General features: G+C 39.5%; 1 protein-coding gene across 1 annotated transcript; it reads left to right on the top strand.

The window, feature by feature from the left end:
* Positions 1 to 3,850: 3,850 nt before the first annotated feature.
* LOC311082099 (piggyBac transposable element-derived protein 4-like) lies at positions 3,851 to 6,199 on the top strand (the record flags this gene model as incomplete). The annotated part of the gene is made up of 3 exons (XM_084112843.1): positions 3,851 to 3,933; positions 4,136 to 5,600; positions 6,146 to 6,199. 3 exons carry the CDS (start codon positions 3,851 to 3,853, stop codon positions 6,197 to 6,199), a joined length of 1,602 nt encoding a protein of 533 aa, XP_083968969.1.
* Between the last annotated feature and the right edge of the window lie 7,905 nt (positions 6,200 to 14,104).

Raw genomic sequence — 14,104 nt, 5'->3', positions numbered from 1 at the left:
GGCGTTTATCTGTATAGGCTAAGTGTTTCAGCCGCCCTTTTCAAACTGGCGCAAGAAAATGCAACAGAATTTGATTTGTTAAACATGAAGAGGACTTATCCGTCTGGCATGGCCGCTCGCTCTAACGTTAACTTAGATAAATGTTCGCTATTATTAAGCGCATATCCAAGCGCGCACTGCATGAGATGGAGGCGCCGGTGCAACAAGAAAACGTTGTGCTTTCGTGTGTGTTCCAGTGATCCCAAGAGTGAGTAATTCTCTTGTTTTTTACTCCAGTTTGACTTGCTTAAGGGTGAGGTTCCAGACTAAGTGCAATCCAAATGGGCATTAACTAAATAAAATAATTTTTTAAGCATAATTACTTGATTTTGTCTTTCTAGATCCACACACACATTCAGGCTATGTTTACACGGAAACGATCTGAAGAGAAAACGCGTTTTCTGTGGCGTTGCGTTATCACTTTTTATTCTGCGTTTAGACAAGCGTTATGGGGGGGAAATCTGCGTGCATATGGTGACGCAAAAGTGTGTGAAATTCGATGTAGTATGCACTCCAGGCGGCAAGGTGGCAATGTGAAGCACTGCCACACAACAACAACAACAAGGAGTACTCTGCAGTAGGCTGCATACCCAGCGTCCACGTCGGCGTTGTCTGGATCTGGGAGATAGAATGATGTCTTTTCTGTCTCCTCAGTGAATGACTGCCAATTTGCCTTACGAAAGTTCCATCTCCTGACGGGTTTCCCTACAACTGGCTGCACCAGGGAAGGGACCTTTATGATGGACGGTCGGTGGTGTGAGCGGGGGAACCTGTCCAGGACACGTCTCTCTGGCTTTTGAGCCGTGTGCCACACAGCGAAAGCCAAGTCCGGGTTGGTGTGGGTGTTCCAGCGTGCTGAAAAGAAGCTTGGAGGTTCTTTGGGGTCGAACAGCAGCAACGCATTGGCACTGGAGGCCCATTGGCTTAATGTCTCTCCATTTGGTGTAGTAAGACTGTAACCCCAGTCTATGTGTTGGCAATTAAAGTCCCCTGCATGGATGGCGGGTGCAGGTGCCGGTGGAAGTGATGCCATGGTCAGCATTGATGGTGGGGGCTTGTAGACATTGACAACCGTTGTGGTCTGCACCTTAGTGGACAGCCATTCGATACTCGAGCCTGGTGGAGATTGGCCAGTGGCTGTCCAACTAAGGTTGTTCCTTACAAAGGTTGCAAGTCCATGCTGTTTGCTGTGGGTAGACCCAGCAAGCTGGAAACCGGGCAGTTTGAGGATGTTATCACTGTCACGGTGTGTCTCCTGGAGGAGGACGGCTGCTACTTTGTGGGAGTCAGCGAGATGGTAGATGACTTCCATTTTGGCGGTGGTAAGGCCCTCTACATTAAGTTGGAACACTGACAGACCTTGGTACTCGATGGTCGGGATGGTCACTCGTCCTGACATGGACGCACCATGTCCCTTCGGTCTCTTGCACCTCGGTCTGCCAGCTAGATGATGACTGGTTGGCAACATTAGTTTCGCAAGCTGGTCTTGCACCATTTCTTGCTACTCACGAAGGAGGCCACGTGAAGGCTGTCGTCAACCTTACCCCTAAACCTACCCATCACAGAAAACTTTCTGCATTTTTACATTTTCAAAAAAAATATAATTTAGTATGTTTATTAACCCATTTCCCTCGTGGGGAGCGCTGGCTGGTCCCCACAATGGAGGTGATCTCAGGTTTTACTATCCTTGTGGGGACATTTGGTTCCCACAATGTAATATAAACCAAACGCACACACACACACCCTCACCCTCACACATGCTTGTAATTGCTACTTCAGTAAGTGAGGACCGCGTGAGTATTAACATAGAAATGCACAAAAACTATTTCTGGCCACAAGATGGTGCCCTTATCCAATACACTCCTTTGGATTACGGAAAACACCAAGATGTTTTTCACCATCGGACTGAGGACCGGCGGGCACTTGGGTTTTTAATGATTAATAGGTAAACTAAGATGCTGTTTCCATTACTGAATATTTTATAATGTAAATCTGTAATAACACATGCACAATGAGGTTGTCACCATTAACAGGGCAGTGTTTTTTATTGAAAAAGTGCAAATTGGTTATTTCATCAGGGAGAAGTGTTTGTTTTATTTCCAGTTTTATTGATTTTCTTAAGACATTATGGAAACAATTAAGCCTATTATTATTAAATTCTGTGTGACTTTTTTCTCAGTTAAGCATAAAGCAATAATCTAAGCTAACTGTTAAGTTGCCGGTCAAGGAAAATGGGCATTGGTTGTAATATGAAATGTGATTAAGAAATTTTGTGGTTGAGCACACCTTTTATAATAAATTGAGTGTCAAATTCAGAAGTGCATGCTTTTCTTTCAGAAAATCATTCCTGTTCCACGGTATTAAACACAAACATGGGAGACATGAACAACATAATAAATGCTGGTTTATTTAGTACCCAGTCTTGACAAAAAAAAAAAAAAAATACTCCATTTGTGCAGTGATTATTAACATATTTCACATATTAACATATTGAAAATGCAGCAGTTTATAAGAACAATACTGAACTTCAAGGTGTACCCTGAGTATTCCTGAAAGGTAACAAACTGCAGGTGTCAGTTCCTGCTCATAATCAAACTACTATTTAAGGCGAGACGCTACAGGTGAATGTAGAAAAAAATTAAATTGAGTGACATTAATTTGATTGTTTTATGTAAAAATGGCCTAAATTGCCTATATTTTCAGCAACAAAATCAAAATAATGAATAAAGCCAGATTTAAATGTATGGTTTTATTTTGTTTATATTTGTTCAGAGGGATTTTGGATACCATGTTTAGTTTTATAATAATCTATTAGTGAATAAATTTGTTTAATTTGTTAAAAAAAAAAGAAGCAAAATTTGCCTTTTGGGGGGGGGTTGCAGACTAAATAAATCAGGCTAGGAATTAAAATTTGAAAAATCCCTTTGAACAAACCTTCAGAATATTGTTAAGTCCAAGACTGGAAAGTTTGGAGTCTGTAAGAGTGGAGATTTTGTTACAAGAATAAACTGAAAACATCAATCACAGAAAAGACGCCTCAAAGTTTTGTAGTGTCTGCGAATGCGTATTTTCAAAGCTAGCTTTGCTCAGAAAGGATATTATCATATATGATGTACAGCATCGTGTTGTGGACATAGCGCGGATACCAAATATGTCAATATTTATGATGCATACGAGCGTGAGAGACGAAGGAAAAGACATGCTGGTGCAGTCACTTCCTGATGCGCAGTAGCAAAAAATAAAAAAAATAATATATATATATATATATATATATATATATATATATATATATATATATATATATATATATATATATATATATATATTAAGTGTAATGTGATTTAGTCTAAATATATTTCAGCCTCCGGTAAAATATGTGATAGCCTAGGCCTACTGTCTAAATACTAGACATATATATATATATATATATATATATATATATATATATATATATATATATATATATATATGTGTGTGTGTGTGTGTGTGTGGTTTATGGTTAGACTATGACACTGCTTATCATGCTTCAGTACTGCCTTATGCACAGATGTTTGTGAATACAGGTGTAAATGTTTGAAATGTAGTGATGTGTTGTTCGCGAACGATCCGTTCATTGCGTGCGTCACTAAATGCGTGCGGTCTTTATGGCTCATCAAAAGATACTCGCGGCGACGCTGTGATATTTCTCTGTCCTATGGACCATCAACAGATATATACATAGATTGTGCGTCCATAACAATTAATTGCCCATCAGTTTACTTTGGATAATGTATGCTAAATATTTTTTTTTTTGTCGTTGTTTTTTAGGAATATGGCTGCAGCTAGCTCTCCTTCTCCAGCACCCCGTAGAGGGGCACGCAGTTCAGTTCTCCGTATGATGGAGAATCTTCCCGAGTAAGTCCACAGACGTAATATTTACAGATGAAATATAATTGTTTACATCATCATAATATAAAAGTACATATTCTTGTGTGATATTACAAAAACTGTTGTCTTTTTTTATCCATGGCCATTAGTGATCGATAATGATAATAATACAGTGTCTTTGATTGTGTTATCAGTATACTCACAGTGTGTTTTGTTTTGTTTTTTACAGATGTGACAATGAACATGTCCAAGCACCTGTCCCGAAGAGAGCCAAGGCTAACCAGCAGGCAAGCAACAGGCAGTCCACTCTGGCATGGAAAACAGAGACTGATGTTGACATGGTTCCACAGATTGTGCGATTCCGTCCTGCACGAGACAGTGGACCGCAACTGAGCCCTGTAGACTCACATTCGCCCATGAGTCTATTCAAACAATTTTTTTCAGAAAGTGCTGTCTCAACTCTGTGCCACAACACAAATGCTCAAGCTGCCAAGGCAACTGCAAAGGGCTGCAAATATAAATGGACAGATATCAGCATCAGTGAGATGTACCGTTACATTGGGTTGCTGTTCTACATGGCCATGGTGAAGGTCAGCTCCATCAGCGACTACTGGCGGCAAAGCAGTGTTTTCTCCGTACCCTTTCCAGCTACAGTTATGTCCCGGGACAGATACCGCATCATTTCATGGAATGTGCACATGAGTCACCCAGATGCAGATATGGATAATGACAGAAAGAGGGGCACACGTGAACATGACCGTCTTTTCAGGGTCAAACCTCTCATGGAGACTATTCGTCAGGCTTGTAAATCCATCTATCATCCTAGAAGAAACTTAGCTGTGGATGAAAGAATGGTGGCATGCAAAGCACACACAGGCATGACACAGTACATGAAAGCTAAGCCAACCAGATGGGGTTTCAAGTTGTTTGTTCTTGCAGACTCATCGAATGGATACACTGTGGACTTTTCTGTGTACACAGGAAAGAACAACTTTCCCACAGGCCATGGACTGTCATATGATGCTGTAACATCTCTTTTAGACCACACATTTTTGGGTTCTGGGTACCATGTGTACATGGACAATTTTTATACAAGTCCAAAGCTCCTAAAAGACTTGTTTGCAATGAAGTTTGGTGCATGTGGGACTTACAGGGACAACAGGAAGGACTGCCCTCGGAATGCAGCTAATTCACTCTCTAAAAAATCTGCCAGGGGATCCATCAGGTGGGTTCGGGATGGACCTCTTGTATTTGTGAAGTGGATGGACACACGAGAGGTATCTGTCTGTTCTACCATCCATCCTGCTTATTCAGGAGACACTGCGCAGAGGAGGGTGAAAACACAAGATACATGGAGGACAAAGACATTTCCATGTCCTGCACCTGTGACTGCATACAACAAACACATGGGTGGTGTTGACCTGTCTGATCAGCTGATACAGTACTACACAACACAGCACAAAACCATGAAGTGGTACAGAAAGATCTTTCTACACTTCTTGGACATTGCTTCCACCAACTCTTTCATTGTGCACAAAGAGCTACATGGTAACTTGTCCCATAAAGAGTTTATGGAGCAGCTTATAACAGAGCTCTGTGGTGTGTCACTGAAAACGGCACCAAAACGGACCAATAGTGACCATGTACCGGTTCCAGGAGCTGAGCTGGCATCAGATGACAGGGATGTTGCCACAGTTGGTCGCCGCTCATGTGTTCATTGCAAAGCAGTGTGTGGTAAAAAGCAGTTAACACCATGGAAATGCCAGGCATGCAATGTTCACTTATGTCTTCAGTTAAACAGGAACTGTTTTCAGGAGTGGCATAAAGATGTGTGACTGTGTTCAGATGTGTGTGCTCTGCTGACCACCTTCCACTAACCATCAGCCTTCAGAAATCATTCTGATATGATGACTATTTTTTTAAATCAATGTTGGAAACTGTTGTGCTGCTTAATATATATTTTTTATAACCTGTGATAGTTTTTTCAGGATTCTTTATTTTGCTCACATTTGATTTACTTGTAGCCCGCATATAAACGGGGCACAGGAATTTACTGTGAGATACTTGCCTTTACTTTTGTTTATCGCTCACAATTGCTTTGTTTATAGGAGACTGATTAATTTATTTTGCTCACATTTGATTTACTTAGAGCAAATTTAGAACATTTAGTTCCTCCACATAGAGGAATTACAATAAAACAGATTGAAAAACAAAACCTTTGAATCTTCTCTTTGTTCAGGCACTTGATGGCCCATTAGCCACTGGAAGAGTGTATGTCACACCCCTGGTCTGAATCTCATTAATATTGATGGCCATTGGGCCATTAATATTGATGGGCCACCCCTCCCATGCATAAGACTCTTCTGACAAAAAAACTGTTTTAGAAAGTTCAAATCAATGTACTGTTTTATGAGAATGATAAGGCAGGATGATTTTCACATCATTTTGAAGCCAGTCAAAAGTCTTATTTACACATATTTAGTATGTGTTTTGTGGTCTTATTTCTGCAACTTTCATTTTTATTTTTTCCAATAACCACGCATAAACATTATTCTCTTAAAAATTCAAACATATACATGCATGTTGATCAGATATGTTGGTAGCCCTGTTTGTGCTATATAGAGTGAATTTACACCTTTGCCATTAACATGTTTATAAATAACTGAAAAAAGCACAAATGTCAGAGCATGTCAGAACACCTCCAGGGCCCAGAAAACAGCTCAGACTCCAGAGGGTTAACCACCATAGCTTCATACCGTAACGTTATATGGACAGCGGCGTCCTGGATACATATTTTAGAATCCTCAACTGGAAGCGACAGCCAAAGCCTGCAGGGACAAACGGACATCTGACTATAAAGTGAGTGTTTCTATTTTCTTTCTTATACCAACGTGGCATGTATGTACACAATACCGTACAGCTGAGTGGTGTTCTGGATTAATAGGAGTGGCTTGCAGAGCTGTGCATTGTGGGAGTTGTTGTCTTCCATACAAATGCGCCCTAAAGTCACGTTCTGTCTTTTCTCTGTCAAATAGGCGCCAAATTCTAAATTTATGTTACACTTCGACTACAAATATGACCCACTTTCAATAAAGATTAATGTTCCAATGGGTGAAATTTCCCTTTAAAAGTACAATGCACAAACATTAAAGCAAAATATAATTTGCCATAAATTTAACAATGTTTTGTTATTATTATGTCTGTTGTTTTGTAATCTATCATGTATGGAGATATTCAGACACACTTTTATATGCTTTGAGAATAGACCTTCGTATTTGATTACTGATATTTTGGAATGTAGAAAAACAAAATGGACCCCTCCATGAAATAAAAATACTTAACACTGATTTAAGAACACTTAATTAGTGCCAAAATTACAGACTTACCATCATCATGTTTTTCTGCAGTTCTCTCCATTTGTCCTCCACCTATCTCCTGGTGCACCAGTCCATCTATAAAAGAACATGTTTTGATAGAGTCAAAGTCCTTGCATCTGCATCTCAAAAATACACCAGTACTACAGCAAAACTCTATAACTGCAAGATGATGTTTTAGTTGAATGAAATTGTCCACAAACACAACAATGGTGCAGTGAAAGATTAAAGTCACACTAAGAGTGTTACCTGTGTCTTCAATGCCTTGACTGATGTTATCACTCCCATCATCCTCATCAGCATTACCATCATCTTCATGTCTTGTTCTTGCAGTTTGACATTGTCTCTTCCCAAGTGACCATCCTGCTGAGTCATCATCATCATCTTGTCTTTGTGTTGTGACTCTTCTTTTTCCTTTGAGCTGATGAGCTTGTGGTAAACAGCTGCCGTCCATCTGATGAAGCATACATTAGAAACATACAGACAATCATTCACAACATAAGTTTTTCTGAAATGCAAATACATGTATAGAAAAGCTTTTTTGGTCGGTTAGCATCTATAGATTTATATGAAACATTGAATTTAAATTCTGTTTTCTCAAAATGTATTTTTCTCTCAAAAAAGACCATACACAAAATCAACAAATCGTAATTCAATGTAAACATCACGCATCAGGCTTATTTTTTCCACAAGATTCAAAGTTTCAATTTAAATACAAGAGCATAGCGTTCCTAATATGACTACTCGTGTGATTTTTAGAACATACCTTCATGAGCTTCCTGTTGAATTCCTGCATCTGACGTCCTTCTCTTTTTGACACCTTTCAGATCTTTAGTTGGGGTGGCTGCGTGTCTTTTGCCTATTAAAATATTCACAGTAGGAAATTGCTCAACTTTTACAGTGATATTAAAAGAAAGTCAAAAATATGCAGGTAAATAAAGATGCACACACAGTAGACAAAGTCAGAAAGAGAGATGAAGACAGACAGAAAGAAAGACAGATAGAAGACAGTGTAATTGGAAGAGGGAGAACTTTAAAATTGTATAATAATAATTTAATTACCACTGATAACGGAGTCCAGTGTTTGCAGACTCTTCCCTTTCAGTGACTCTGCTCCATGCTCCATCGCAAACAGAAGTTTGCCAATCTTCCTAGCTGTGAGGAAGACTTCCTAGCTCTCATACAACCTAAATCTCAACATTCTCTCTTCACAGCAACACCGATGCCCATTCTGTCTAACGCCGTCGCTATGGAACCACCACCAGTGTCTCAAAACATCCGCGCACAGATCCTCTCAGGTGCGGATGTAGACCTTTCTTCTCTTCTCTCTCTGCTCCCTGCAGCCGATCCAGACCGCCAAATAGATTGTGGGGATTTCTCTGTTACCCTGAAAAACACAAACTTTCTTTCATTTTCCAAATTTTCAATTGCCTTTTCTCGTTTCACTGAAATGATCTGTTCAGCTTTCCCCCACAGGTGGCGCAAACTGAATGATTATCTAGCAATCATAGCTGAGTTTGTGCTGTCCTATGGGGGAGGGCACTTCTACACATACCATAAACTTTTTTCAGCCTGGAACCAGTGCACATACTGGGGTGCACGCGACCCAGATCTCCACAGCAGGGTGTTTTTAGGCTGCAAAAACATTTCTTGCGCGGTCTGCAGGTCAGTGACGCACTCAACTGCATCATGCCCGCAGGTTAACCCTTCCTCTCTTCCCTACCTGGGAACAAGCACGGCTAAATCCACCAGCTATGTGCCTCGTGCAATAACCACCAGCGCAAACCAGGACTCTTTTGACGAAAGCAGACAGCCCTGTAACCATTTTAACTCGGGTAAATGTAATAGAGCGCGCTACCAGTACATGCACATCTGTAGCTTCTGTGGCGGTGCTCATGCCCGCATTTTATGTCCAGTGTACAAATCTGTGAATAAAAAATCCAAAAATTATTTGGCGACTCCTATAAATATTTCACGCATGCACTTCGAACTAACTCATCACCCGGACACTGAATTTACTTCAAGTAGGACTTGAAAAGGCCTTCAAGTAGGGTCCATCAAAGTTTACTTGAGCGGCATCCAGTTTTTCCATAAATTGATGTACGGCGCTGCCTCCCCCAAAATAAACAATTCACAAACCTCCCTCATGATCAAAGGGATTCAAAGATCCCAGCCCACCCGTCCCGACGCAAAGCTATATCAGGACCAACCGGTTCCACATAAAAAAATAACATTTAAAAAACCTCACCAAACCCTCATTGATTAAAACCTCCTGGGTCGTCCACCTGGGGTCTCTCTCTTTCCGTCCAGCGAGCATTCGGTCTCACAGCGGATGCAGGGAGAACTTTCCCGGTAGAGCACTTAGTTTTCTCTTCTGTCCAGCGAGCATTTGGTCTCACAGCAGACACTGTGAGAAAATCTCCCGGTCGAGTACTCATGTTCCTCTTCCCTGTTTTCTCTTTCTATCCAGCAAGCATTGGTCTCACAGCGGACGCAATGAGAACTTTCCCGTATGCATAGACCGGAAATGTCACTCCGGTCCGCCGTCCGTGGTCTGCCGTGAATTGCTCCCATCAAGAAAGGCGCAAACTCTCCCGATTGGTCGTTCCAAATTACAACTGCTCCCCGTTCGCAGGCCAGCACGGCCCATCAGTCCGGCGCAGTGAGCCGCCATCACGGGCCCTCCTGGTCAAGCATCCAGGCCCCTTCTCGAGATGCTAGCCCGCCAAACTCTGCACTCATTTGGGGGGGGGTCTTTAGTCCGGCGGCTGTCCTCTGCTTTTTAGCCTTTTGAGTGGAGTACTCTGGGTTCGGGCCCTCCCCCCGGACAACACTCCAAATACGCATTAAACTTTACTCCCTCTAATTGCATGTAAGAGTGAACTCGTGAAATTATGTTTTATTAACAAAGTTCGGGAGGAGCACGTTCAGATAATTAACACAAGTGGAGAGCACTCAGCAATCAATGGTAAGAGGTATATATACATTCAGCAGTCTCACCTCAATCCATTGACAGTTTAGCAGCATCCCTCCACCACCTCTTCTCCACACTTCTAGTCCTAACCACTTACATACGAACTCCGAGCCTGGAGCCCTCCCCCCGGACAGCACGCCAATTACGCATTAAACTTTACCCTCTCTAATTGTATGTAAGTGTGAACTCGTGAAAGTAGAATTATTGGGGGCCTCCCATGGACTGGAGGCTGTGTTCCAGCAAATTCAGAACATTGTCTCCAGTGCAGAGCGAGCTATGCCAAGAACATTTGGGAAAGCCCCAAATGAAACTTTTTCTTGTTCAATTTGCACTGGTATGCAATCGATTTTAATGGCTCCACACACCAGCCTTTGTTTGTCTTTTATATAAAGTTTCTCAGTACATCTGCACAATGTTATCATTTTTATCTAATAACTTTGCACAATATGGTGGATCCTTAATATCACATTGGGCTTCATTTTGGCATTAATGTGCATTTTGTGTCTGGATATTCTTTACACCCTGCATTAGAATGCTTCTCCAGTCTGATCTAAATCTACCCCTGACAACCTCCTAACATGTGCTTCAGTGATTGTAATTGGATCAATGTATTGGGTGTATTTAAACTGATCTTTTAAGTTACGTTTACACGACAATGATATGCTTAAAACTGAGAAGTTTTCTTCCACATACAGATGACACCATTGTCAAAACAATCCGCAAAAACTACTAAAAATGCTGTTTTCTGCTGTCAGGCCAATAGATGATGAAACCCTTTAGACTGAACATGAATGTGCATGATGCCATTTTCAGAGTTTCATGTTTTTGTTTACACAGAGACTGTTTTCAAAAACTTGTACATTCAAACCTGTTTTCAGACACCCAAAACGCTGTTGCAGTGTAACGTGAACGACACCGTTTAACAAAAAATTTAAAACTTTTGGCCATGTAAAATGTGCTCAATTACTATCTGATTGTGATATCACAAATGCATGTTAATTCCAGGTGTATGGGAACCATTGACAGAACTCTTATTTGCAAGATGATACAGATGATAAATCATAATATATGGTTGGTTTGTAAAAGGGAGGGTTTTCTAAAATATCTAGTACTGTTTTCTACTTTCTAACCACGATTGAACCTGTGGTGAGCTGTTCTGGTGTCTGTTGCTCATGTTTTGCACTGTATATTTCACTTTCTTCCAGGAATCATGGAAAACCCAGTTTTGACATTATGCTGCAGAAGCATTGTGGGGTGCAAGCTGTGTGTCAACCAATGGGAGGCAACATCTACACAGTGCCCTAAACGCTGCTCCGAAGAGTATAACATCACTGAGGTTGCGGGTCTCTCCAGTGCCCTGGACGAAATTAATAATATGGTTTAATTTTCAATGCAGTGTCCTATTCTGTTCTTTGAAGGTTCAATATGAAAAATGCCAAAATGTTCGAGCTCATGCTTAATTGTTTGCCTTACTGTCCTCTGAATTAACACATTTAAAGGAGTTTAGTAATAATGGGGGAAACTGGATCAAGTTCCTTTGATGGAATCAATAAATGTTCTTGATGGCATGCATTGTTTCTCGTTTTTATTGTTTGATTATACAGCCAGGACTGGACTTGACTGGACTTCCGTTTGGGTTCCACCCAGTAGGTGATCCTGCCTTTACAGATATATATACTGTATGTATATATATATTATATATATATATATATTTTTTTTTTTTTTTTCTTCAATGATATAATTATGCAATCTGCTAATTGTGAGCCTAAATGAGTGAATTGGTGATTCAATCATTATCAGGCTGACTTGCCACCAACTACTGGCGTTTTGTATATGGGTGATTCTCCAACTATGGTACTTTTTGGACCTGGATATTGTCAGAAAATGAAACATTTTTAATTAAAATATTACTGGCATAATTTGTTTCCCCAGTATGCCTAGATACCTGCCCTGAAGTTGGCTGTGCTGATTTTTATGAAATAATATGTATTTTTTTTTTAAATTTCCAAACATCGCAAAATAAATTGGCATTTCCACAACCGAACAAAAATGTGTTTTCAACCAAAAATGTTGAAATATTTGTAGTTATAAATATATTGGGTTACACATCACACTTGCATCTTTCCAAATTGTAAATTGATTTATTTCTCTGAAATGCAACTGTTAAGATTTTACAAAGTTAACACCAAAAAAACGCTGAACGCTGAACACTAAGCCACTGAAACCTTTCATTCATATTTCTGACATTTTCAAATCTGATATTTTTTAACTCGTATACATATACTACCCTTAACTGCTAAATAATCAACACCACCACCATCATTACCTTAACTTTATTATTTTTTAATGTTTTACCCAAAAATATTTGTGGTTGTGGAAATGACAAGGGAAAGGCGGGTTATGGTGAAAATAACATTTCAGATATAAAACCTGTAGTAGAATTATAAATAATCTCTGTCTTTCCTTAGGAACTCAGCATATTTAATTTGATCAGATTTTAGTCTTTCCCTGAATAGTCTGGACATCTCTGCTGATGTTTTGGGTGCCATCTTAAAGAACTAGAGAGACTAAGTCAGATTTAGTTGTAAACAATAAAATATCTCAATTTAAAACATTCTCTATGACATTTTATGTAAAGTTTATGTGTTTACACTATATTTTTAGTACTATAGGCAAACTACTTTACTTTTAAGCACAGACAATGTCCTTGCAAAGCCAACCTGTCTTTATCACTTCCATGGAGACAGATGTGGAAAAGACGGTTGTGGAAATGACATTTTCCCCTTTTTCCTCTAATATCTCATGTTTGACTAGCCTGTTAGTGTTAGTTTTAGAGTTAGCATTAAATAATCTCAAATATCACCTGATGAAATTGTAAAAATCCAGAAATGTTTCCGTCATAATGAATTATGAGCAGTTCAGAAATGACATATAATAAACATACTCACAGTATTTCTCATATTTACCTTGATATATCTCCAATTTATTAACCTGTGCTGGGACCATTCTTTCATTCAGCCATGTGGTTTCCTCTGGAGTGTCAGTTAGTATGGTTACTGAGTATACAAATCTAGAACACTGAGCCTGGGATTGCATTTAATGCAGAGGTGTGGAAATGACAGTGAACCCAAGGGACAAGTGTTCAACATGTTTAAAATATGTCAAATTGAAAAGAAATATATAAAAAACTATTAGATTTGAATGAATTGGGTTATAATGCATATTTTCTGTTTGAATTTAAAATTATATCAGTATTAGATTTTAAGTGAGATAAGGTTGAAGACCCAAAGTCTGGCCTAGGGACAGCGGCAAAATAGTAAAAAACGCATATAAAATGCCTCCTATTTTATATAAAACAACAGAATTGAACAATGATTTTTTTATATATAGGTTCCCCTACACATGTAGTAAGTGTGAAAAGAAAAAAAAAGTGGAAATGTTTTTTAGTTTTTTTAATATCTGTCGAGGACAGAAAAAGTACCATAGTTGGAGAATCACCCATATATTGAAAGAAGTGTTTCATGTTGTCACTTCACATTTAATAGCCTCTTAGAATAAAATTGCTATGTAAATTCACAGTGCCTCATTTGAGCTGCATTAAACAGTGTGTAATATACATCTAAATGCCAGGTCAGATGCTGCTTCTGTGCCACCTGTACTGCAGAGCTGGGTGTTTGTTCATACAGATTTCATCAGACAGCCTAAAGCCTCTTACGTTGTTGATTTAAATTTCAAAAAACAATTTGACATTTGCTCGCAATGTTTTTTCTTACAAAAACCTCATCATTTTGAAGGACAATTGTCTATTACAGTATACAACACAGATAGAAGGGTGCCAATAAATCTGTGG

This window comes from Abramis brama (assembly GCF_963993115.1).
Source record: "Abramis brama genome assembly, chromosome: 4".
NCBI lineage: Eukaryota > Metazoa > Chordata > Actinopteri > Cypriniformes > Leuciscidae > Abramis > Abramis brama.
This window is presented reverse-complemented; position numbering and strand designations above follow the sequence as displayed.